Source organism: Ornithorhynchus anatinus, chromosome 4 (genome assembly GCF_004115215.2).
Source record: "Ornithorhynchus anatinus isolate Pmale09 chromosome 4, mOrnAna1.pri.v4, whole genome shotgun sequence".
Lineage (NCBI taxonomy): Eukaryota > Metazoa > Chordata > Mammalia > Monotremata > Ornithorhynchidae > Ornithorhynchus > Ornithorhynchus anatinus.
In genome coordinates this window covers 6912055-6938377 of record NC_041731.1, presented here as the reverse complement: position 1 = coordinate 6938377, position 26323 = coordinate 6912055, and the positions used below count along the sequence as shown (strand labels likewise).

General features: G+C 53.7%; 1 protein-coding gene across 1 annotated transcript; it reads left to right on the top strand.

Annotated features, from left to right (window-relative positions):
* Positions 1 to 300: 300 nt before the first annotated feature.
* Positions 301 to 18962, top strand: LOC100082309. Its single transcript, XM_039911930.1, has 10 exons — positions 301 to 557; positions 2217 to 2380; positions 3168 to 3266; positions 4515 to 4593; positions 6306 to 6453; positions 12563 to 12614; positions 12915 to 12976; positions 16605 to 16818; positions 16905 to 17003; positions 17998 to 18962. The coding sequence occupies exons 2-10, from the start codon at positions 2326 to 2328 to the stop codon at positions 18210 to 18212; spliced, it is 1023 nt and encodes a 340-aa protein (XP_039767864.1). The 5' UTR covers positions 301 to 557; positions 2217 to 2325; the 3' UTR covers positions 18213 to 18962.
* The last annotated feature ends 7361 nt before the right edge of the window (positions 18963 to 26323 follow it).

Below are 26323 nucleotides of genomic sequence, written 5' to 3'. Positions count from 1 at the left end.
CCCTTCTCTTCCCTCCCCTCCTCTTCCCTTCCTTTCCCTCCTCTTCCCTTCCTTTCCCTCCTCTTCCCTTCCTTTCCCTCCTCTCCCCTTCCCTCCTCTCCCCTCCTCTCCTTTCTCCTTCCCTCCTCTCCTTTCTCCTTCCCTCCTCTCCTTTCTCCTTCCCTCCTTTCCTTCCTTTCCCTCCTCTCCCCTTCCCTCCTCTCCCTTCTCCTTCCCTCCTCTCCTTTCTCCTTCCCTCCTCTCCTTTCTCCTTCCCTCCTTTCCTTTCTCCTTCCCTCCCCTCCTGTCCCCTTCCCTCCTCTCCTTTCTCCTTCCCTCCTGTCCCCTCCTCTGCAGCGCCCAGGGCCCGTCCCTCTCCCTGCCAATTTGGTCTCTGGCCCAGAAGAGCCGCGGGCCCAGCCCACTGCGGCAGCTGGCACAGCCCAGGACTGGCAGGGGTCGCGGGCCGAGCCCCGGAAAACCCCGGGGGGAAGGGAGGAGGATGCGGAGGCTGTGGTCACGCACCCGTCCGGACGGGTGCGGGGGAGTACGGCTCTGATGACCGAACGCAGCATTTGGTATGTGCCAGGTACCCTACTAAGCGGTGGGGTGGGTGCAAAGCAGATCGAGTTGGACACGGTCCCTGTCCCGCACGGGGCCCACTGTCTTAATCTCTGTTTTCCAGATGAGGGAACTGAGGCACAGAGGACTTGACCGAGGTCACGCAGCAGGCAGGTGGCGGAGCTGGGGTTAGAACTCACGTCCCCTGACTCCCAAGCCTGTGCCCTTTCGACTAGGCCGTGCTGCTTCCCCGTCCCCCAGGCCAGGGTGGCCATGGAGCCCAGTAATCCTAGCTTACTCCTCCCCCATCTGTTCTCTCCCTCCTTTCCCCCCCGCATCTCCCGCTCCAGCTCCATCCCCATCCCCCTCTCTCCTATTCTGCCTAAACTGGGACTCTGCCTGGTTGGGCAAGTCGCTTACTTCTCTGGGCCTCAGTTTCCTTAGTTGCAAGTGCGACCTGGACAGTTTCCAACTTGGCTAGTGTCTGTCTACCCAAGCACAGCGCAGTGTCTGACACATCAGAGGGCATCAGACTGAGCAAGGGACTCTGGGGAGGGGGCCGGGCTCCCCGGGAGACCCTCTCACAGGACATCGGGAGGGGAGGGGAGGGAAGCAACTCCCTGGAGGCCTCTGAGGATTCTGCTCCCCGACCCTTGGTGCTGAGGGCGCCGCGACATCCCCTGTCTTGTTATCTCCGGGCCTTGACGTTGGAGCCTGCGGAATGGGAGCACAGGTCTTCCCTGGGCTGGGGTTAATTGGGACTCCTGGCTCGGCCTTTGATCCCTGGGCCGAGAATGTGGCCCGGCAGGGCCGACGGTCTCATGATGCTTGCGGGTGGCATCCCGGGCGGCATTCCGATCCCCTCGTTACCGCATGCCCAAACAAGGCCTGCTCCGCCAAGGCGAGGGGAGGTGGGGCTGGAGGTGGGGCTGCCAGCGGGCGCCGCTGCCCGGCCCAGCTAGGCCTCCTCCCTCTAGGAGGGTGATTACGAGGGGGTCCCCATCCTGCCCAATCCAGGGTCTGGGTCGATTCCAACCGAGATACCCACCTTTCCTCCCGCGTGGGACGGGGCCGCTGCGAGGAACCGACTCGGTTCCAGGCCCCCTTGGGTGCCTAGGCCCTGGAGGTGGAGGGGGGGAGCAGTGAGGCCCAGAGGAGGGACCTGGAAGGACCCCAACCCATCCAGCCAAAGGGGAGATTCCAAACCCCTGGAGAGATGACACCCTCAAGGGAGAAAAAGAGCAGGAGGGGCTGGGCCTGCCCAACCCGACAATGCCGGGCAGCAGAGAAAAGGGGCTGGGTGTTGGAGGCCGGGCGTTACGGGCCGGAGAGGGGCAGGGGCCGGTGTAGAGGTGAGAATGGTCAAGGGAAGGGGGAAGAGAGGGAAAGGCCAGAGCTCCTAGGAAGAAAGGTGCCAAGAGACAAGAGTGGAAGAAGGTGAGGAGGAGAGGGAGGGCGGCTGATTCTTGCCCTGGGCGCAAAGACTTGGGAGTCTTGGAGGTGCTGATTCAGCGCTACTCTTAGCTCCCAGCCTGTCCCCGGCCACCTCTTCGAGCTGCCCCCTCCCGGCTCTCCACCCCTCTCCCCTTGGCGATGTTCTTTCTGCCCCACTCCCCGCGGCAAGCGTGGCACCAGCCACTCCCCGGGTGGCCGACCGCTCGTCTCTCCCCTCACAGGCGGGGACGGGCTTCTCCCCAAGCAGCGAAGGGCCCAGGGAGACGAGACGGGGAGCATTTGCCATCAGGAGCTGGGCCTGCCATCCTGCCTGGACTCTTGGACTGCTGAATGATGAGGCTGCTGCTCACCATCTTCCTAGGGGCCGCTGCCGGCCTGCAGCTCGGTGAGGAGCCCGGCCTGCCGGCCAGACACGCGTGGGGTGGGGAGATCTAGGACAGGTGAGGGGTTGTTTTTCCAGCTCTTCTCCAGCTCTCCTCACCCCTCTCCTGCCCCCAGGGAGTGGGCCAGCTGGGAGCTGCGGGGGGGCTTGGGGCTGGGCTCTCTGGCCAGGGAGGAGAGGTGGGACCAATAGCATGTCACCTCCCCTCACCCCATCCACTTCTCCATGAAGCCTTCCATGCATCCCACACTCCTCTCAGGGTCATCTTGTCCATTCCCCTCCCTCCAAAATCGATCAATCAATCAGAGGTATTTATTGAGTAACTCACTGTGCACGGAGCACCCGGAAAGTACAAATTAGTAGACGTGATCCCCGCTGTCTAGGATTGACAGTCAGTCAGTCGGTAGCATTTATCGAACGACTCGTTCTGTGCCCGGCACTGAACTAAGAGCTCGAGAGAGAGAGTTCATAGAGAAATGATCCCTGCTCTCAAGAGACCTGCAATCAAGCAGAGGAGACTCTGCACGAATTACAGGTAAGGAGGAGATAGATGCACAGTGAACCCTCTCTTCCTTTAATAATAACTGCAGTCTGTTTTAAGTACTCACCATGTGCAGTGGTGATCTGTGGAGGTAGGGGGGTGCGGGGAGGGACAGGGCTGTCTCCTGCCATTGTGGGGTGACCCGAAGGAGACACGGAGGGGGGCATGAGAGAGGGCAGTGAGACCGCTGATGGGTTAACTCCTGGGGCTAGGGAGTAGTTTAATCCGTGCCTGTGTTCTGTATTGCAGCCCATGCCCTCCAGTGCCACGTGTGCAGCCACCCAAACAACTGCATGCAGCCCATGCGGTGCCCGGCCCTGGTCACCCACTGTATGACCACCCGCACGTGTGAGTGAGGCTCCTCCTCGCATTTCCTGGGAATAAGGGGGAGGAGCTGGGAGTTTGGGGGAGTGGGACAGGGGGACTCCCCTCCCCTCCAGGCTACGCCAGACATCCTGGGCCTGGGGAAGCCCCCTAGGAGCCATCCACCTGCCTTCAAACAGCTACTGAGAGATTGCTGCCCATTCCCTTTTCAAATATGGCAGTAGGCTGAGCACCCGCTGGGGGAGATGAACTCTATTGGGTGCTCAGGAAATTAGAAACAAAGAATCGATGCGTCATCAGCCCACAAGCAGCTTACACTCTTATTCCGGGGGATGTCAAAATATTCACGAGACTAATCAAATAATCAAATAGATAATTGCAGAAGTGTATAAGCGTTAAAAATGGGCAGACTGAGGTAATCCGTAACCTCTCTGAGAAAGCTCAGTCTACCTACAGTCTACTGTGTGCAGAGTAATAATAATAATTATGGTATTTGTTAAGCGCTTACTATGTGCAGAGCACTGTTCTAAGCACTGGGGTAGATATAGGGGAATGAGGTTGTCCCACGTGGGGCTCACCGTCTTCATCCCCATTTTCCAGATGAGGTCACTGAGGCCCAGAGAAGTGAAGTGACTTGCTCACAGTCCCACGGCTGACAGGTGGCAGAGCTGGGATTCGAACCCATGACCTCTGACTCCCAAGCCCAGACTCTTTCCACTGAGCCATGCTGCTTCCCTACTGTGCTGAGCACTTGGGAGAGTGCAAGAGTTAGTGGACACAATCCCTGCCCTCAAGGAACTGTGCACAGAGCACTGTGCTAAATATTTGGGAGAGCGCAATAGAGTTTAATAGACTAGACCCTTGCTCTCAAGCATTTTCAATTATATATGGTACTGGGGAAGGTGCCACCCCCTTTAAAGGAACCCCAAATTCTCCCTTCCAGATTTAGAAGCTTAGGAGTCCCCTGTGGCCTCAGTTACAGCGTTCGGTGGGGCCTTCTTTGTTGGGGATCCCCCCCCCCCCCAAACACAAATCCCCAGGCCGTTGGGCTTAAAGTCAGTAAAAAGTACCCTGAACGTTGGGAGTCTGACTTCTCATCCCAGCTATGTGCTGAGTGACCTGGGACAAGTCACTCAACTTTTCTGGGCATCTGGGGAAAAAAAACCAACAACCCTGCCTTCTCCCCTGGGGATCTCGGGGGACCGGTGAATTGTGCTGCCCCCCATGCACAGAGGATCATTATGAAACCGCCTTCCTCCCTGTCGTGTTCAGACCAGACCCCGACCCGCATCCTGGTATCCAAGTCCTGTGTCCCCAAGTGCTACCCGACGGTGGAAGACATCTACACCAAGTATGCCACCCACGTGACCTGCTGCCAGTACGACCTGTGCAACGGGGCAACCCCTGCACAAAGCAGCCCCGTCACCCTGGGGCTCGGAGTGTTCGCCAGCCTGCTCTGCACGCTCCTCTGGGCCGGGCAGTGAAGAGACCGGGAGGGAGTCGGTGACTTTGCCTTCCCCCCGAGACCTCGGCTGAGAGTTCTCCCTGGGAGAAGCCGACCCTGACATCCCGATATCCCTCACGGGGGTCTCAGCAACTCTGCTTCCCTCTCTCTCTCCCCGGCTGGTCTCCGGGGTCAGTCCCCCCAACGTCCCCACTCTCCCGATGTGGGGAGAGTCAGACTGGGGAGCGAGAAGCCTGGTCCCCCTCCCCCCGACTCTGTATGATTCCTCCTCTGCCTTTTCCCAAACCCCCGAACCTCTTCGCTGCTATTCCTCTACAAATCGTGCCAATTCCAGCCCTCCGAAAGTCTCCAGCCAACTAGGAGTCGAAGGGAGCTGCCTTGAACTCTCTTCTAGGATCCTATAGTAGCTGCCCTCTGGGACCCAACCTGCCGTGGTTGGCGGGGCGGAGGGCGGGTGTGTGTGTGTGATGTCCTAGAGCTTTTCGGAAAACCAAGGGGGCACCCCTCCAGTTCGCCAGGCCCCCCCAGTATTCCCAACCGGGCTGTGCCGATCTGAATCAAGATCCTTTTCAAAATGGTCGACCCAACCTCCACATCTAGAGTGGAGGCCCAAGATGGCCGGGATCCCCAAAGTTGCCCTCCGCGGCCCTTATGGGTCACCACCACCAGTTGGCCAGGAGAGAAGACTTTGAGGCTGGGTTTCCTCAGGACTCGGGCCCCCCAGGATGCCCTGAGTTGCTGGTTTTGATTGGTGAACCCTTGGAGGATGCTGGCCTCTGTTTCCTTAGAGCAGGCTCTCGGCCGTGGTATGTGGCCGGGTGTCCCACTCCGGGTCCTGGGATCGAGAAGCTCAGTGCCCCTGAGGACCAGGACTCTGAAGGAGCCTCTTTGGCCACATCTGTCTGGTTTGGGGCAGGACCCATCTCTAAGCTCGCTCTTTGTTGAAGGCATCCTGTTCCAGGCCCTCAGACAGCACGGACTCTCACCTTTGGGAGGAGAAACCCCTCGCCTCCCACTGCCCCGAGAAGCCATTCTTGACTCTGAGGGAGTCAGAGGTCGCAGTTGTTCAAAGGACAGGCCTGCCCCAACCCCACCTGTGCCTTGTCAGGGAACCCCGGACAACAGTAATGGATGCTCCATGGGGTTGTTTCAGCTGGACAGCCAGAGAGAGGGTGCTGGGGAAGCAGCTAGTGTCAGGGGGGGCTACACAGGGCTGCTGGACTGCCCCCGGACCAAGGGGACCGGGCACCTGGACCAGAGTCTCCCTGCCCCTCCATCCTCCCTCCCAAACTGCCAGGTTGTGGCGGGGTCTTGCACCGGCTCGAGGGTGACCACGGGGTGCCTTCCTAGCCTGTCCAGGATGGCCGACCACTGTTGCGTCCATCCCCAGGAAGGGGGGCTGCCAAGGGTGGCCTGGGGCCCGGGAGATCCGGGAGCCAACGTGACTCCTTTTGGGCAACCAAGCCTGCCCAACCCAAGCCCTCACGTGCCCCTGACCCCAGGGGCTCCCGGGAGATTCTGGAGGTTCCGGGGTTCCCTCCCTTCCCCGACCCAGTGCTTGAGAAACACTAAGCAGCTTCAAACTTGCATGCGTTTAGAATTTTCATCTTGCCGGAATTGAAGGCCAAAGGTGTACACGCCACAGGTGGAACAAGCAGTAACGCACAGGATCCACGTGTTCACGTCAGGTATTATCACACATGGTCAAACACTATCACACCTTCCCACATGACACATGCTCACCTGTGATCGCGGACATTCACTCAAGACCCACGACCACACCCGAGCCCGTGTTTGCACGTTGCCACAGGGTCACACCTGACCTGGGTGGGAGATACAGAGCCTACTGCGAGGTGGCTTTAGGTCTGAGGCTGAGAGGAGTGTGCGGAGGGGCTGGTTAGGAAGAGGGTTACACTTAAGGGACAGAGAACCCTGAGGAGATGGGTCAAAGGGCACAGGATCCTGGGGATGAGGGGCACAGTATGGTGGTAGCTTGCTGGAAACCTGGGAGGGGAAGGGTCTGGAGGAGAGGGTGGAGGCGGGCAGAATCGGGTAGACCAGCCTGGGGAGTTGGAGCGGGGGCCCGGGGCCGTAGAGAGAATCGGAAAGCTGGCTGAGTTCTCTGCCCCAGCTTCCGCCCTCCCCACCATCGGCGAGGGGAGTCAGGGGAACCCCAAAGCCAACCCGCTGGGGAGCCCATCCCACCATCTGCAAAGGAATCATTCCCTCATCCGGTTCCCGGCAGGTGTCAGAGGGAAGCAGCGGCATCCAGGATGGAAACATGAGTCTAGAGTTGAGTCTGAGCTACAGCTGAAGGAGGAGGGAGAGGTTCTCCTCCTCCCTCTTCTCCTCAATCTCTTTGACCCCTCTTTCGCGTCCCATCCTTTTTTGTTGTTTTCCGCAGCTCCTGATCTAGGCTTCAGTGTTCCCAGCTGAAGAATGGGGAGAAGTGGAGTCTGGGCCTGACACCTTCTCCAGAACTCTCACACTCACAAGTGAGTGTGGCTCCAGTTGTTTAGAGTCTCCTCCAAGAAGGAAAGGTCTGAGGAAATTCCGTCTAGCCTGCCAATCCCAGTCTCTGAAGGGGGCCTCTGAGGACCTTCCCCGGACCACCAAACCCGTGTCGACTTGCTCCGCAGACACCCCAACCGCAAGCCTTAGTTTCCGTTGAGTCCCCCTGGGAGAATAGTGGTCACGGTATTCCCTTCCCTTCCTTTCCTTCCTCCCTTCCCTACTGGGTTTGAAGACCCACCCTGTCTTCATCCTGTCCCCTCCTGCTATTTTTCTGTGTCCGGGCCCTTTGGTCAAGGGTCATCAGTGTCCAGGAGTTGAGTCAGAGCCGTTGCATGACCAGCGTGCAGTCAGTAGGAAGTGGTGTCCCTCTTTGTCACCAGTCCCTCATCTTGTGACCAACCTTAGGCCCCCAAATTGGGCTCTTGAAAGCCTTCCTCCCTCCTCCCAACCTTGCAGAAGGCAATCAAGGCAGGCAGATGCGAGGCAGACAGGCCGGGCCCTACCTCAAGAGAGAATCAAGATAAAACCCCACACCGAAGGCTGGATTTGGAAGCCAGGAGGCCTGGTGCCCGCTCCCAACCTTCCCTCCGCACGTGCTGTGTCCCCTCCGGTCAAGTACTTAACCTCTGGGGCCTCGTTTTCCCCACCTGCAAAAGGAGACAATTCCTTGCCCCTCCCCACCGCTGTCCTGCCAGTTCCCATTCTGGCGAGGAACTTGGCGGCGTGTCCTATCCTGCCCTGCCGTGAGGCGGCTCAGTGGCGGGAAGAGGATGGGGCTGGTGCCAGTGGAGACTCCCCGGCCCCAGGGGGGTTTGGGCGGTGGCTGGCCCTGCCGTCTCACCCTACGCTGGGGGGGAATTGGCAAAACGTGATGAAAACTTTCTACTGTGGTTTTCCTTTTTGATCCAGTTGGGTCCCAGACAGAACTATCCCAGAGACCTCTGCGAAGCAGGTCCTAAACTTACACTATTAGTGGGGCGGGGGGGAAGGATTTGATGTCCCTGAAGGCCCTTTCTGGCCTGGTGAATTGAGGACACTGTAAGTCTTCTTCTCTTGGTGTCTGCCTTGTGGACTGTTCAGAGCTATAACATCTGGGTGAAATGGAGTTTTGGGCAATTATCCAGATTATTATAGGCCTAAAGAAGATAAAGGGTCTTTTCTCATCCTGAATGGTCCAGCTGGACTGTGGGCAGGAATTACAAGGAGGAGCATTCTGGTCAAAATAATTAAATTATTCTGATACTTTGGGAAAATTTGGGTAATGCCGAGACCTCAATTTTCTTGAACTGGGAAGACCTGGTCTGCAAAAAAGATCCGTGAGGCAGAGGAAACATGGGCAGGGAGCACTTTTTATTGCTTTTAAGCATCCACTCTGTTCCGAGCACTGTACTAAGCACTGGGGTGGATACAGTTTTATCAGGTTGGGCGCAGTCCCTATTCCAGATGGGGCTCACAGTCTTATCGGGCAGAGAATATGTCGGTTACACTCTTACATTGTGCTCTCCCAGGTGCTTAGTACAGTGCTCTGCACACAGTAAGCACTCAGTAAATATGATTGATTATTCCCCATTTTACAGGTGAGGTAACTGAGGCAAAGAGAAGGTAGGCGATTTGTCCAAAATCACATAGCAGACAAGTGGCTGAGCAGGGATTCGAACCCAGGTCCTTCTGACTCCCAGGCCTGTGCTCTATCCACTGGGCCACGCCGCTTCTTGTTAGGCACTTGTTAAGCGCTCAATATGTGCCAAGCAATATACTAAGCCCGGGGAAGTAGATACGATTTAAATCGATTGGACACTGTCCAACTTCCACGTGGAGCTCACGGTGAAAGCAGGAGGAGAAGAGCTGAGAAGCAGCGTGGCTTAGTGGAAAGAGCACGAGCTTGGTAGTCAGAGGTCGTGGGGTTCGAAACCCGGCTCCGCCACTTGTCTGCTGTGTGACCTTGGGCAAGTCACTTCACTTCTCAGTTACCTCATCTGTAAAAATGGGGATTAAAAAACTGTGAGCCCCACGTGGGACAATCTGATTACCCCGTATCTAGCCCGGCGCTTAGAACAGTGCTCTGCACGTAGTAAGCACTTAACAAATACCGTAATGGACAAGAAGACATTTGGAGGGTCCTTCTGCTCCCCCAAAGTGTCTGGATTCCCTGTGGCTTCACGTGCTTCTTCTCAACCCTTGAAAGTACCCCAGAGTTCAACATGCACAGGACTCCAAGGGCAGGAGCCCACATGGAGAGCGGCATAAGAGACCTGGGCAGAGAGGATTGTGAGTGAAAGGCATTCCCGTCAGCCAACGCCCCCAGACAGGCAGATCCAGGCCTGGCGCCTGCCTGCCTTTCTCCTGGGCCGGAAGGTTTGCCGATCCTGGATGGTTTATCTTGTATCCACCGCAGCATTAAGTCAGTGCCAAGCAAACGATGCTCGGTATTCAACTGGGGACTTTCTTCACCCCAGTCGGCTCCTGGCTCACTCACAGTGTCTCACAGTGACAGCCTTGGCAGCTTTGGTCCATTTGATGTCTGATTAGCCGTGGTTCACGGTAATAATTATGGCATTTATTGAATACTTACTGTGTGTTCATCTCCGGGCCAAGATCAATCAAACCGAACACAGGTCTTATCCCATATGGGGCTTGCAATATAAGAGGGAGGAAGAGCAAGAATTTTATCCTCATTTTATCAGGGAGGGAACTGAGGCCCAGAGAAGTTGAGTAATGATGAGAATAATGGTGATATAATAGTAATAATGTCGTGCTTTTTAAGTGCTTACTATGTGCCAAGCACCGTGCTAAGTGCTGGGGCGGATATAAGCAGATCGGACAGAGTCTCTGCTTCAGTGGGACTTGGGACTGTGTGGGAAGGGAGAGCAGGTATTTCAATCTCCATTTTACAGATGAAGAAACTGAGGCCCAGAGAGGTTAAGTAACTTGTCCAGAGTCACCCAGCAGGCCAGTGGCAGAGCTGGGATTAAAGCCCTGGTTTCCTCACTTTCAGGTAGATGATCTTTTCACTGGACACGCTGCCTTCCTTTTCTACTAATCTGAGATCACAGATGCCCAGGGATGGACTAGATCTCCACTAGGAGAAGCAGGATGACCTAATGGATAGAGTACAGGGTAGGAGTCAGGAGACCTGTGTTTTAATTCCACCTCCTGCTCCTTGCCTGCTGTGTGACCTTGGGCAAATCTCTGTGCCTCAGTTACCGCATATGTAAAACGGTGATTCAATGCCCGTGAGCATCTTAGACTGTGAGCCCCATGCGGGACATGAATTGCATCTCTTCGGACTGTATTGTATCTACTCCAGTTTAGTAAAAGCTTAATAAATATTATTATGATCCCCATGATTTTTATTACTATCATCTGGTCGAGACCTTGCCAGCTATTTCTGAAACTCCCACCGGGAGAGGGATAAATTACTGAAGGAACCACGTCCTCGTTACCGGAGGCAGCTCCAGCTGGGAAAGGAAGTGCAGAGAGGCAGCCAGCGGGCAGGATCTGGAGCCGGGAAAACCTCGACAAGGAGATCATTGGGAACAAGGCTTGAAACGAGTACTCCTGGGAACTGTGAGTGTGGGGTCAGAAATAAGGGGTGGGGGAGGCGGAGGGAATCAAACATCACAGTATGGGAGTCTGGGTCACCCTGTCCTCCTCCTTTTCCTCCTCTCTTTATCGCTCCTCCTCCTCTTCCTTCTCCAGCCCATTCTCGGAGTCTCTGAAGCCAGAGAGCCAGGCAGAAAGGTTGGAGGGGAAAACGGGGGATGAGCTGGGGGTGGGAGAGGACGGGAGGTGAAATCCATGAGGGAAGAGAACCGTTGGCCTGGCGGTGGGCATCGAGGCCAGAGATGGGGGATAACTCCCCCTCCATCGCTTCCACCTTCAGTATTTTCCAGCTTCCTACCTGGCTAGCTCAGGTGATGAGGGTGGAGAGGCACAAACTGGGAGCCGGTACTCCCGGATCTCAGCTCAGCCCCCACTCGCACTTGGGGGCTCCACACATACAGGTTCCTTGCCCCCTGAGGGGAGTAGGGGAGGCGGGGGGCATTCGTTGCAGAAGGGAGATGGAGGCGGGTGTGCCTTTTGGAACCACTGTCCGGAGGCGTGGGCAACCACCAGCAGGAGCCCATTGCCAAGGTCCTATTTCACTAGGCCGCACCCCCGTCTCCCAACATCCCCTTCCTCTCCATCCTGCTCTGCCAGACTCTGCTCCCAGCAGACCCCCACAGTCCACCCTCCCCCCGGCCTCAGGTGCAATCTTAAGAAACCCAACCCAGGGATGAGCCTTTTAATCAGTTCACTTTTTTAAAAAATAGTATTTGATAAGCGCTTAGTGTGTGCCAGGCACGATACTAAACGCTGGGGTAGGTGCAAGATAATAGGGTTGAATACAGTCCTTGTCCCACCCAGGGCTCTCAGCCTTTATCCCCATTTTACAGATGAGGTAACTGAGGCACAGAGAAGTTAAATGACTCGCCTAAGTTTACACAGCTGAGAAGTGGCAGAGCCGGGATTAAAACCCAGGTCACTTACTATACGATACTATACTGAGCACTTACTATATTATAATTATGGTATCGGTTAAGTGCTCACTATGTGCCGAACGCTGTTCTGAGCGCTGGGCAGGCATCGTACTAAGCACTGGGGTAGGTAATCAATTCAGCCACTTTGCACTCACCATCTAAGGGGAAAGGAGAATGGGTAGGGGAGATTGGGTATTTATCCCCATTTTAGAGATGAGGTAACAGGCACAGAGAAGGTAAGTGTCTTGCCCTAGGTCACTCAGCAGACAAGTTGAGGAGCTAGGATTAAAACCCAGATCACTCGACTGCTGGGCCAATGTTCTTGGCAGGGTTGAAGGGGGAGGTTCGGGGGGGGGGGGTGGGAGGGTGGAAGGGGAGCCTTAGGTAAGAGCAACAGCTTGGAAGGAGGAGGGTCAGAGTCAGAGAAAGGACCTGAACCCCATTCTTGACCAGGCTACGTCTCTCCGGCCTCTCCTTCCCTCTCCCCGTAGTCCGGCCCTCCACCCCCTGCGGTAGCCCCGGATGCCCCCCCAGAGGCTGGGGGAGGCGACTGGCAGAGCTGAGCAGGAGATTCTGGGTGCTCGGCCACCACAGGCTTCCTGACCCTCCGCAGTGGGTGGGTCACGGCCTCTATCCCATGACTCAGAGCTCACGGGGAGCTGCGAATGTCCCCGAGCCTGGGATTAGGATGAGGCGGGGTCTCCCAGGGCCTGGGATTAGGATGAGGCGGGGTCTCCCGGGGTGGGGTCCGGCTATAAAGCTTCCCCAGGTAGAGGAGGGCCCCGGCTAGGGCCTGCGGACTCTGCCTGATTCTCCCCAAGATGAAGCTGGTCCTGGCAGTTCTCCTGGCAGCTGCCTTTGGGGGGCATTGGGGTAAGTCTGCCCCCCGGATCGGGGAGAGGCTGGGGGCAGTCCCCGCTTTGAGCCTGCCCTGACTCCCCCCAGCCCCAGCCAGACCTCTTGCACCTGCTCTTGACTTGGCCCATTTCCCCTTTAGGCATCCCAGGACAGGCCGTAGGACTCTGCTGCTCCTGGGGGTGGGTGAGGCAGGGGGTGGGAAGAGGCAGAGGACCAGGGTGTGACCCAGCCCGGCCCCCCCAGGAGGGGTTTGCTCCTGGCCCCAGCCGGATAGATGACCAGAAACTGCGACCCCCCCCCCCCCCCCACGACCAGGTGGGAGTGTGGAAATGGATCCGGGGAAGCAGCTTTGGCCAAGCTGGGAGGGCTTCCTGGAGGTAGGGGAGGGGAGAGGGGGACTGGAGTAAGTGAGGGATAACAATAATAATAATAATTGTGGCATTTGTTAAGCGTTTACTATGTTCCAGGCACTATACTAAGCACTGGGGTGGACACAAGCCAATCGGGTTGGGCACAGTCTCTGTCCACGTGGGGCTCGCAGTCTCAATCCCCATTTTACAGACGAAGTAACTGAGGCCCAGAGAGGTGAAGTGACTTGCCCGAGGACCCGCAGCAGGCAAGTGGCTGAGCCGGGATTAGAACTCATGACTTTCTGATGCCCAGGCTCTATCCACTACAGATACGAAGGGACTGCCCCAGGTCCTGGGAGGTAAGAGTGGGGCACAAAAGGAGGTAGGTCAGGAGGTTTCCTGGTGGTATTCATTCATTTGTTCAATAATATTTATTAATAATAATAATAGTAATGTTGGTATTAAGCGCTTACTGTGGGCAGAGCACTGTTCTAAGCGCTGGGGTAGATACAGGGTCATCAGGTTGTCCCACGTGAGGCTGACAGTTAATCCCCATTTTACAGATGAGGTAATTGAGGCGGAGAGAAGTGAAGTCACTGGCCCACAGTCACACAGCTGACAAGTGGCAGAGCCGGGATTCGAACCCATGACCTCTGACTCATTAGCTTTGACTTGATTAATCAATCTGACTTGATAAGACCGTAAGCCCGTCGAAGGGCAGGGACTGTATCTGTTACCGATTTGTACATTCCAAGTGCTTAGTACAGTGCTCTGCACATAGTGAGCGCTCAATAAATACTATTGAATGAATGAATGACTCCCAAGCCCGGGCTCTTTCCATTGAGCCACGCTGCGTGCGGAGCATTGTAGTAAGCGCTTGGGAAAGTACAATACAAGAATAAACATAATGAGCTCACAATCTAGAGGGGGAAGACAGGCATCAATACAAACAAATAAAATTACAGATGTATAATTAAGTCCTGTGGGGCTGGGGGAGGAGGAGAGGGAGCGAGTTAGGGCGACGCAGAAGGGAGTGGGAGATGAGGAAACGGAGGCACAGTGAAAAGGTTAGTGCCAGGGGAGCGCAGGGTACGGGCTGGGTTGTAGAAGGAGGGAAGCGGGGTGAGGTAGGAGGACGCGAGGTGATGCCAAATATACTAACACAGGGTCAGACTTTTGGCTGAACAGGATGTGGGAAGATTCCACCTTGAAATGAAGTCCTGTATTTACATTCATACCCAGAAAATCAAATGTAAAATATTTTATTACCTGTGCCAGTTATAAGGCTGTATGAACCTCAAACTCCACTGTGTTTTTTTGCCACTGTTTTAGAATGTTTTGGTCCTCTTTGGGGGACTCTTGAGAAGGCATCAATAATAACAATAATTGTGGTATTTGTTAAGCGCTTACTCTGTGCCAAGCACAGCACTAGGCGCTGGGGTAGGTACAGGATGATCGGGTCTTCCATAGGACTCCCAATCTAAGTACCAATCAATCGATGGTATTTATTAATAATAATGTTGGTACTTGTTAAGCGCTTACTATGTGCAGAGCACTGTTCTAAGCGCTGGGGTAGACACAGGGGAATCAGGTCGTCCCACGTGGGGCTCACGGTCTTAATCCCCATTTTACAGATGAGGGAACTGAGGCACAGAGAAGTGAAGTGACTTGCCCACAGTCACACAGCTGACAAGTGGCAGAGCTGGGATTCGAACTCATGAGCCCTGACTCCAAAGCCCTTGCTCTTTCCACTGCGCCAATTTATTCAGCACTTACTACGTCCAGCGCTCTGTACAAAGCGCTTGGGAGAGTACAGTATAGTAGAATTAGTAGACGTGTTCCCTGTAATAATAATGGGATTTGTTAAACGCTTACTATGTGCCAAGCACTGTTTAAGCGCTGGGGAGGATACAAGGTGACCAGGTTGTCCCACGTGGGGCTCACAGTCTTCATCCCCATTTTACAGATGAGGGAACTGAGGCATAGAGAAGTGAAGTGACCTGCCCAAAGTCACACAGCTGACAAGCGGCAGAGTTGGGATTTGAACTCATGATCTCTGAATCCCCAGCCCGTGCTCTTTCCACTGAACCACACTGCTTCACTGTACATTATGGTACAGTGCTGTGCACACAGTAATCACTCAATAAATACGATTGACTAGGCTAGACTAGACTGACTAGAAGGATATAGTCTAGCAGCGTGGAAAGGCTTTGGAGTGAGAGGTCATGGGTTCGACTCCCGGCTCTGCCACTTGTCAGCTGTGTGACTGTGGGCAAGTCACTTCACTTCTCTGGGCCTCAGTTACCTCATCTGTAGAATGGGGATTAACTGTGAGCCTCACGTAGGACAACCTGATTACCCTGTATCTACCCCAGCGCTTAGAACAGTGCTCTGCACATAGCGCTTAATACCAACATTATTATACTATTATATAGTCTCATCAGTCAACCAGTTGTATTTATTGAGCGCTTACTGCCTGCAAAGCACTCTACTAAGTGCTTGGGAGAGTTCAATACGACAATATAACAGAGTGGGAAGACACATTGCCTGCCCACAATGTGCTTACGGTCTAGAGGGGAAACACTAAAGGTCCGCTATAACGTAAGGAAACTGAGGTAGGGGGAATGTTCATTCAATTCAATCAACAGTATTTATTGAGCGCTTACTATGTGCAGAGCACTGTACTAAGCGCTTGGAATGTGCAATGTTCCTCCCTTACGTGTGTTCCTGAGAACAGGAGGGTTTGGGGGGTGGGGGAGTCTGCAAAAGTGATTGCAGGGGTTGGGCAGGGCAGCTCTTTGATGCTTCTATCCCTGCCTTGATCTCTCCTAGCTTAGAGGTGTGCACTCTGGTGGGACTGCTAGCTTTTCCTAAACACCTCCTGGGTGTTTGCCACCTCTCCCAGGCTCACAGCAAAATCCCCACACCCCTTTAGCATGTGAGATTCCTGTTAAAGCTTAAGCCTCTTGTGGGCGGGGAATGTGTCTCTTAGTTACTGTGAACTTCTCAAGTCCCTTGCACCCGGCGGGGGGCTCAATAATTGCTATTATTACTACACTGCTGCCAGGCAGAGTGATGCAGTTCCAGACTAATACCTGTGCAAAGAGGTGGGGTGGCCTTGGAAAAGTCACTTAACTTCTCTGGGCCTCAGTTTCTTTCCCTGTGAAATGGGGACTGTTCTCCCTCCCCTTACGAGCCCCGTGTAGGACAGGGATTGTCTGACTGCATATATTGTATTCACTGAAGAACTTGGCACAGCATAAATGCTTAACAAATACCATGGCTATTATTAGAATTATCATTATTATAGAAGCAGCTTGGACCCGTGGATAGAGCGCAGGCCTGGGAATCAGAAGGACCTGGGTTTTAATCACGGCTCCTCCACTTGCCTGCTTTGTGACTTTTAACTTCTCTGGGTTTCAGTTACTTCATCTGTAAAACGGGATTAAGTCTGTGGGCTCCATGTGGGCCAGAGACTGTGTCCAACCCGATTGCTTGTATCCAACCCGGTGCTTGGCACGTAGTAAGCTCTTAAATGCTACTATTATTAGTATTTAGGAGGCTCTCCTCCCAGGCCAGAGTTGTCTGCCTCCACTTCCAGCTTTGCCATGTGGCTTGACGGATTTAAGGGCCTCCTCCCTCCTCCCTGGCCCAGGGGAGTGTTGGGCCTCCCGGATACCGATGGGTTCGGCTATTTGGGCAAGAACGATTCCCCTACCTTGTTGTTTCCCCCTCCCCTGCTACAAATCTCCCCTCTCTCAGATTTAGGCAGCCTAAGGGCCAGGGGTGGAAGCCCAGGCAGATTCTGTCCTGCAGCTGCAGGTCCGCGGAGAAGATGTCCGGTGCCTACACCTGTGGCCTACATCTAGGTCGGACTCCTGGGGTCGACGCCTGGGCTACCGCGGGTTACTGATCCTCTGATCCAACCCCTGATGTTCCTGTGCTTGTTCCACAGCTCACGCCCTCAAGTGCCATCAGTGTAAAGACTTCTATGACTGCAGGGGGCCGGTGATCTGCCCCCCATTCTCCACCCACTGTCTCACCGCCTCGTCCAGTAAGACTTGGTCCCCGGGAGGGTGGTGGAGGGCTGGGGTGGGCCGGGCTGGGCCGAGGAGGGGCAGGGTGGGCCAGAGCCGTGGTAAAGGTTCCCGTTTTGGCCATCCAGCGGCTTCCTGGTGATTTTGAAAACCGGACGGGCTGGAAACAGCTGGCAAATCGCTTTCCCAAATCACCCAGTGGCCAACACTTTCTCTGGGATAGGGGATCTGTTTGGCCTATATGCCTAGGTGGCCCTAAGCCTCTCCCCTCAGGCCAGACAGGAGGAGAAAAAGCATAGCCTAATGGATAGAGCGTCGTCCTGGGAGTCAACAGGACCTGGGTTCCAATCCCGGCTCTGCCACTTGTCTGCTGTGTGACCTTGGGCAAGTCATTCGACTTCTCTGAGCCTCAGTTACCTCGTCTGAAAAATGGGGATTAAGACTCTGAGCGCCACATGGGACATCCTGATTAGCTAATCCAACCTGATTAGTTTGTAGCTAACCCCAGCATTTAGAACAGTACCTGGCACGTAGTAAGCGCTTAACAAATGCCATTAAAAAAGAGAGAAGAAAGCACAGTACAGATCACCAGGAAGCCTGTCTAATATTCTCTGCCATTCTCTATTTCTGTCTCTGTTGCTATGCCCACCTCTTGGCCCTGTTTGTCTGACTTTCCTCCCCAATGCTCTGACTGTATTTCTGTCTCTGTTCCCGCATCTGTCTCTCTCTCTCTATGTCTCCTGGCCACTGTCTCTTTATGTCTCTCCCTCTGTCGCTATCTCTGGCCCTATGCAATATCTTTGTCTCTGCCTGTACTTGTGTCTCTCTCTCCTGCTTCCCTCTGACTGTACCTGTGTCTTTCTCACCTTTCTGTCTTTGCTGGTACCTGTGTCTCCCTCTCCCGTTCTCTGTCTCTGCCCTGTGACTGTCTCCCTCTCCCTCTCTCTCTCTTTCTGCCTGTCCCTGTCTCCCTGCCCCCACCCCCTGTTGTGTCTGCCCACCCCCACATAGAATCGATGGGCCGGACCCTGATCTCCAAAATGTGCTACACGAACTGCCCCAACACTAAGGCCTCCGGCTTCGGGGACTACGCCTCCATTGCCTGCTGCCAGGCCGACTTGTGCAATCACGGCGGGGTGGCCCACGTGGAGGTCAGCTACGTGACCCTCGTGCTGGGCCTGTCCTTCAGCCTCATCTGCACCCTCCTCCTCAGGACCGGGCTGTGACCTTCCCCTCTCCCCTCCCCCTGTGGAGAATCCTAGAATCCTGAGGACAGAACTCAACTTGTCCCTGTCCCCACTTTGAGAGAGGGTTCTCTCTCTCTTGCCTCTGACGGCGTCCAGGAAAGGAAGGTTCCCCAGCCTCCCCCAGCCTCCCTTGGGCCCTACACTTCCACCCTCAGGAAAAGGCACTGACGCTCCCACACTGGGCCCCATCCAGACGGGCCCTCGGAATCACTGCCAGGCTTGCTTGGAGAGTTTTCCCTCACCTCTGGCCACAGGACAGCCTGTGCCCGGGCTCTGACTCCCTCCCTGCATGGAGAATCCGAGAATTCCAAAGACAGAGCTCAACTTGTCCATGTCCCTGTCCCCACACTCTACAGATGGGGTCTCTCTCTCTCTCTCTTCTCCCTCTGATGGTCTCCAGGAAAAGAAGGTTCCTAGACCTCGCCCGGTCTCCCCTAGTCTCCCCTGGCCTCCCCTGAACTCTGCCCTCCCTCCCTCAGGAAAGGGGGCTGACGCTCCCACACCGGGCCCAGCCCAGACCGGCCCTCAGAATCACTACCCAGGATTGACTGGCCCCTGTTTGGGGAGAAATCCCCCCTCACCTCCAGCCATAGAGCAGCCTGTGCCCCCGACTCTGGCCCCCCCTTCACCCCATGCCATCCCCAGCTCAGCCGCACAAGGCTGAGACGCCACCACCTCCTCCACTACCCCATTATTATTATTCTGAAAAATAAAAATCGACTGGAAACAGTTTCCCGGAGCCTAACTCTATGGAGTAGCGGGTGCAGGAAGTGCCAAGCTGAACCTTAGTTCCTGCCCTTTCGAGGTGGGACAGACTCAGGCAGATGGACATCACGGGAAGAAGCACTGAGGCGGAATGGGAGGAACGCAAGCCTGGGAATCGGGAGACCTGGGTTCTAATCCCAGCCCTACCACTTATCTGCTGAGTGACTTTGAGTAAGTCACTGCACTTGTTTGGGCCGCATTTTTCTCACCTGTAAAATAAGGATAAAATGGCTGCTCTTCCTCTCTCTTAGATTGCAAGGCCCACGTGGAACAGGGACTTTGATCTGATTGCCTTGCAACTACCCTGGCTCTCAAAGGGATCTAGATTCCATGAGGGATGTCATCGGTTCCAAACGTTTGTTTTGTTTCGTGGTCTTTAAGTGCTTGCAGTGTGGCAGGCACTGTACTGAGCACTGGGGTAAATAGAAGCTCATCAGGTTGGACATACTCCCTGACCCACATGGGGCTCACAGCCGTAATCCCCATTTTACAGATGAGGTAACTGAGCTCCAGAGAATCGGAGTGACTTGCCCGAGGCCACACAGCAGACAAGTGGCAGAGCGGAGATTAGAACCCGGGTCCTGCTGATTCCCAAGCCCTCGCTTTATCCGCTAGGACACGCCGCTTCTCCGGCTGAAATCTATCCGTCTCTAAAAACTAGTGTGCATTTTGGAAGTTAAGACCAAGAACTTTGACTAGACAAAGCTGCGATGCCACAGGCAGTATAATATCATACCTAAAAATTAACAAAGTTGGAGATATACATTATTTAAATATCATTTAAATCAATCCCACTGATTTAAAGTCCCTCTAGACTGTAAGCTCTCGTGGCAGGGAAAGCGTCTACCAACTGTGTTATATTGCACCATCCCAAGCGCTTAGTACAGTGCTCTGAACACAGAAAGCGCTCAATAAATATGATTGATTTGAATCGAATAATTTACATGTATCATTTTAAAAAGTGACATATCCAGGAGAACTAGTTCTGGTGCGATGAACCACGGCTCATAAAGTCATAGATCTTTTAGAAATCACTGTGAGCCCCACGTACACAACCTGCTTATCTTTACCCCAGCCCTTAGTACAGTGCATAGCACATTGTAAGTTGCAAAACGTTGGGGTTTCAGATCTAGTGACTTAAACCAGGGATTATGCAGCAGGTACAAATGTCCCCAAAAGGGACAGGGGCCCCCCTGTCGTCTGACTCTGCGATCCCAGCCGGGCTGCGGTTGGGGAGGACGCAGTTTCCAGATCTCATTTTCCACCTTCTTTCAGCAGGATCCGAAAAAATGACTCTAACCCCCAAATCCTGGGAGAGCGAGAAGTAACCATATCCCTGCTCTGCCGCTTGTCGGCTGTGTGACGGTGGGCACGTTACTTAACTTCTCTGTGCCTCAGTTACCTCATCTATAAAATGGGGATGAAGATTGTGAGCCTCACGTGGGACAACCAGATTACCCTGTATCTGCCCCAGCGCTTAGAACAGTGCTCTGCACAGAGTAAGCGCTTAACAAATACCAACACTATGGAAACCCTGAACAGATACCACGTCTATCATGGGGGCGGAAGGAAACATTCCTGATGCCGCAGAAACGGCCTCATCTATTAAGCAGCAAAATTCTGTTCCATTTACGACAGACTGGATGTGTGATTGAGGTGAGCTCGTGGTGGGCAGGGATGGTCGCTCTTTATTGTTGTATTGTATTTTCCCAAGCGCTTAGTACTCCGAACGCAGTAAGCGCTTAGGAAATCCGATTGGCTGAATGAAGACGAGAACTTTTAAGGCGGCCCCGAGGGGTTCGGGCTTTTTTTCCGAGGTTCACCAGCAGAGGACTCCCTAGTCGCAGGAAGGCGACGGCGTTGAATGGGGAAAAACCCATTTTCCCTGCTCTTGGGCCTCCCGATGCTGCATTTGGAAACTCCAGCACCAGGCCCCCTTCATTTGGAATACACCCCCAGGATCCCAGCAGATGTGTCCCCTTCCCGTTCTCCAGGCCCAGAAATTCCCTCCACTCCCAACCTCCCACTCACCCTTCACTCACCTTCCCACTCACCCTCCACACACCCTCCCTCTCACTCTCCTACTCACCTTTCCTCTCACCCTCCATTTACCCCCCCACTCACCCTCCGTTCAACCTCTTCATCTTCCCACTCGCCCTCCTCTAACCCTCCCGCTCATCCTCCTACTCACCATCCCGCTGTCTCTTCACTCACCCTCATTCACCCCCCCCACTCACCCTCCCTCTCATCCTCCACTCACCCTCCCACTCACCCTCCTACTCACCATCCCGCTCTCTCTTCACTCACCCTCATTCACCCCCCCACTCACCCTCCCTCTCATCCTCCACTCACCCTCCCACTCACCCTCCTACTCATCCTCCACTCACCCTCTCATTCGTCCTCCACTCACCCTCCCGCTCATCCTCAGGTCACCCTTCCACTCACCTTCTTCCTCACCCTCTAGTTATCCTCCACTCACTCTCCCTCTTACCTTCCATTCACCTTCCCTCTCGCCCTCCACTCACCCTCTATTTACCCTCCCACTCTTCTCCCTCTGGCCCTCCCACTCACCTTCCCACTCACACAGCGGTAACATCTCTGGATTGCTATTCCTACAACTGCTGCTGCGACTACTACTTTCAGGGACCACCCAAGCGTGCTTCCAGGACCTGCATTCCCACCTCTGGGACGCGTTCCCCTCTGATTCATTGGAAGGATCCAGCCGGGTTATTCTTCTTCTCCCAGGTAACGCCAAGTGACGCAGTGTTCTGGTCTTATGGACCACGCCCACCCACGTCATTAAAATCTCCCCATCGGCGGTACGGTCTTCCAACTCGGAGGACCCCAGATATCCACCTCGAGCTTCCCAGGAAAATCAGATTGGGCGGTGGACTATTTTCCAAAAATAAAAAGCACGCAGACCAACTGGCAGCAAAAACTAGAGCCATGGCAGTGCGAGAGCGTAGTGGACGCTGACCACGCTAGTCGATACAAGATTTCCCGTTCCAACCTCTCCCGGGACCCCCGTTCGCAGGTACCACATCCGGGCCCTGACGCTTGGTGGCCGGAGCTATGGCGGAGGGAGGCTGGACTCTGGACATAAAAACGCCGGACAGTCAGGCAACCAGGGCCATATCCGTACCAGACAGGGGACAGATCGGCTGGAAACTAGTCTGGACAAATGACCACCCTTCCCACATGTGGCAGAGACTACATAAATGTGAAAGGCAAACCACACAGACTTTCCACTTGAAGATATGGGAGTTGAGGGCTCCCCCTCAAATAAAGGCGTTGACATATATACACGGGAAGGGGGAAGGTATCCGGGGACCACTGTCGCAAACAGGCTAGTAGCCAAGGTAGCCAAGGTTGGTGCGGGGAATAGGACATCCTCAAAGGCCATCTTTACTGGGATCTTAGGCACTGTCACCCAGCAAAGAGGGCCACACTGCTGCCTTGCAGACAATCCTCCCCGCATCTACATCCGGGACACATGGAATGGCCCCTTAAATCTGTCCGTGAGTCCAGCTGCTGACCCCTAAACTGCCACCGGGCTGGTCCAAACGCTAGCATATCCCGCCTCAAATGCTACATCAGTCTCCTCGCCGACCTCCCGGCCTCCAACTTCTCCATCACTCCAGTACTTAGTGGAAAGAGCCCGGGCTTGGGAGTCAGAGGTCATGGGTTCGAATTCCGACTCCGCCACTAGTCAGCTGTGTGACTGTGGGCAAGTCACTTAACTTCTCTGTGCCTCAGTTACCTCAGCTGTAAAATGGGGATTAACTGTGAGCCTCACGTGGGACAACCTGATGACCTTGTATCTACCCCAGCGCTTAGAACAGCGCTCTGCACATAGTAAGCGCTTATCAAATACTAACGTTATTATTATTAACTCTGGAGCCTGGATCAATTTTCTAAAACCGTTCCGCATGTCACCCCACTCTTCAGAAACCTCCGACGGTCGCCCATCCATCTCCACATCAAGCAAAAGTTCCTTACCGGCGGCTTGAAGACATTCAGTCAGCTCTCTCCCCCTAAAGTGCTTCCTCTGTGCCAAACACCGTAGTAGATACGAGCAAATCGGGGTGGACACAGTCTCTGTCCCACCTGGGGCTCACAGTCTTCCCATTTTACAGATGAGGTAACTGAAGCCCAGAGAAGTGACTTGCTCAAAGTCACGCAACAGACAAGTGGGGGCCGGGATTAGAACTCAGGTCCTTCTGACTCCCGGGTCTGCTTTCTATGCACTAGGCAAAGCTATTTCTCACCTTTATTCATCTCCCACTTCAACCTACCCGACATACTTTGTTCCTCTTGCACTAACTGGGCCTCAATCTTATTTCTCTTGCAATGGACCCCTTGCTCAGGACTTCCCTCTTGCCTGGAACTCCCCTCCCCATTCATATCCAAGCGCTTAGTACAGTGCTCTGCACCTAGTAAGCGCTCAATAAATACTGTTGAATGAATATGTGACAGGCCACCAACCTCCCCACCACCAAAGTCCTACATCTCCATGAAGCCTCCCCTGCCTAATCTCTCATCTCTCAATCAGTCAATCATATTGAATACGTGCCCACTGTGTGCCGAGCACTGTACAGAGCGACTGGGAGAGTGCACTACAACAGAGTTGGTAGACACGATCCCTTTCCCACAGCCAGGTTACATATCTTTATACCTGATTGCTTCCCCCTAACACTAATTTATTTTAGTGTCTTTCTCCCCTGCTAGACCGGAGGCCTAATGGAAAGAGGACGGGAAGTCAGAAGACCTGGTTTCTAATCCTGGCTCTGCCACTTGCCCCCTGAGTGACCTTGGGCAAATCACTTCCCGTTTTAAGTTTTCTCATCTGTAAAAAGGGATTCACTGTCTGTTCTTCCTCCCTCTTAACCTGCGATGAAGGAAGAATTGACATGGGCGTTATAATTTCCTGTCTAGTGACCGTTCTCTTTAGTGTGACGGTTCCTTTCATGCAGGCCTTTCATCATTTTTAGTTGATCATTTCATGAGGAGTTTGGAAAATGTAATCTCTTCAAATGATATCAATGTTTCCCCCGTATCTGTGGCCCTTGGAAAAGCACAGGTTGTCTCAACAGTTCAGCTTTTAGACTTAAGATTCGCCGTTTCCAAATGGAGAGAATGTGGTATTCGAAAGGTCTTTATCCTGCGAGCCCCATGGGGAGCAGGGACAATATTTTACTTGAGATCTTCTCTCTACCTCGGGCCTTATTACAGTGCTTGGAATATAGTAAGCCCTTAATAAATAACTATAATTATACTTACACTTACTGTCATTATTATTAACATTTTTGTTATCCCTGAGGTGGAGAGCATTGGGGTAGAGAAAGGTGAATGGCAGCGTAGATTGTGAGCACTAGAGACCAGTGTGGAGATGGGTCTCTGGTGGTGAAAAGATACCCTGACGAGAATTCAATGTCAAGGGACTGTTTGGAAGAGACAAGCAGGGCAGAAGGAGAATAACTGACTCATTCGGTTGTCAGCTTCCTGAGGGCCTGGAACCACGAAGCAGTGTGGCTCAGTGGAAAGAGCCCGGGCTTGGGAGTCAGAGGTCATGGGTTCGAATCCCTGCTCTGCCACTTGTCAGCTGTGTGACTGTGGGCGAGTCACTTCACTTCTCTGGGCCTCAGTTCCCTCATCTGTAAAATGGGGATGAAGACCGTGAGCCTCACGTGGGACAACCTGATGACCCTGCATCTCCCCCAGCGCTTAGAACAGTGCTCCGCACATAGTAAGCGCTTAACAAATACCGACATTATTATGATTATTACTGTGTCTGGGGCTACTGGTCTGTCATCATCCTGCTCCTCCTCCTCCTCATTATCACTGGTATTCATTCATTCATGCATTCCATTGTATTTATTGAGTGCTTACTCTGTGCAGAGCATTGTTCTAGGCGCTTTGGAAAATACAGTACAACAATAAACAGACACATTCCCCCGATTAGACTGTAAGCCCCTCATTGGGCAGGGATTGTCTCTATCTGCTGCCGAATTGTCCATTCCAAGCGATTAGTCCAGTGCTCTGCACATAGTAAGCGCTCTATAAATACTATTGAATGAATGAACGAATTCCCCGCCCCCAACAGTCGAGAGGGGTACTTAAAGTGAGCGCTTACTGGGTGCAGAGCATAGTAATCCCTGTTCTGCTGGACTGACACGGAAAGTGGGTTAATCTTTTTCTTCCTCTGTTAGCTTAATAGACTTAAAAATCATCAACTTGGGTCTCATGAAACCCCTGAAACGAGGTGACGTTTGTCTGTTGAATTTGAAACATCAGACTCAGTGTTTCATGGGGAAATTTGGAAAAACAAGGTCCCAGATGTACTTGGCTCAAGCCGTCATATTTGTCGTTTACCTGTTTTGATGTCTGTCTCCCCCGCTTCTAGACTGTAAGCTTGTTGTGGGCAGGGATTGTCTCCCTTTATTGCCGAATTGTTCTTTCCAAGTCCTTAGTCCAGTGCTCTGCTCACAGTAAGTGCTCAATAAATACGATTGAATGAATGAATGAATTTGTTGGAAGCAGCTTGACCTAGTGGAAGGAGCACAAGTTTGGAAGTCAGAGGACCTGGGTTCTAATCCCGGCTCCTCCACTTGTCAGCTATGTGACCTTGGGTAAGTCGCTTGACTTCTCTCTGCCTCAGTCACCTCATCTATAAAATGGGGATTAAGACTGTGAGTCCCGTGTGGGACATGGACTGTGTCCAACCTGGCAGCGTGGCTCAGTGGAAAGAGCCCAGGCTTGCGAGTCAGAGGTCATGGGTTCGAAACCTGGCTCTGCCATTTGTCAACTGTGTGACTGTGGGCAAGTCACTTCTCTGGGCCTCAGTTCCCTCCTCTGTAAAATGGGGATGAAGACTGTGAGCCTCATGTGGGTCAATCTGATTACCCTATATCCACCCCAGTGCTTAGAACAGTGCTCTGCACACAGTAAGCGCTTAACAAATGCCAACATTATTATTATTACGCCAGCATTCATTCAGTCGTATTTATTGAGTGCTTACTGTGTGCAGAGCACTGTACTGAGCGCTTGGAAAGAGCAATTACTTCACTTCTCCGTGCCTCAGTTTCCTCATCTGTAAAATGGGATTGACTGTGAGCCTCACGTGGGACAATCTGATCACCTTGTATCTACCCCAGTGCTAAGAACAGTGCTCTGCACATAGTAAGCGCTTAACAAATACCAACATTATTCTCCGTGCCTCAGTTACTTCATCTGTAAAATGGGGATTGACTGTGAGCCTCACGTGGGACAATCTGATTCCCCTGTATCTCCCCCAGCGCTTAGAACAGTGCTCTGCATAGAGTAAG

Excerpts from the sequence above, each read along its gene's own strand:
- LOC100082309 (XM_039911930.1), top strand. The coding sequence starts at position 2,326 with ATGATGAGGCTGCTGCTCACCATCTTCCTAGGGGCCGCTGCCGGCCTG. Across the intron at positions 6,454-12,562 it reads ACATGACACATGCTCACCTG|ATGAAGCTGGTCCTGGCAGT; the intron begins TGATCGCGGACA and ends ATTCTCCCCAAG. Across the intron at positions 17,004-17,997 it reads CTGTCTCACCGCCTCGTCCA|AATCGATGGGCCGGACCCTG; the intron begins GTAAGACTTGGT and ends ACCCCCACATAG.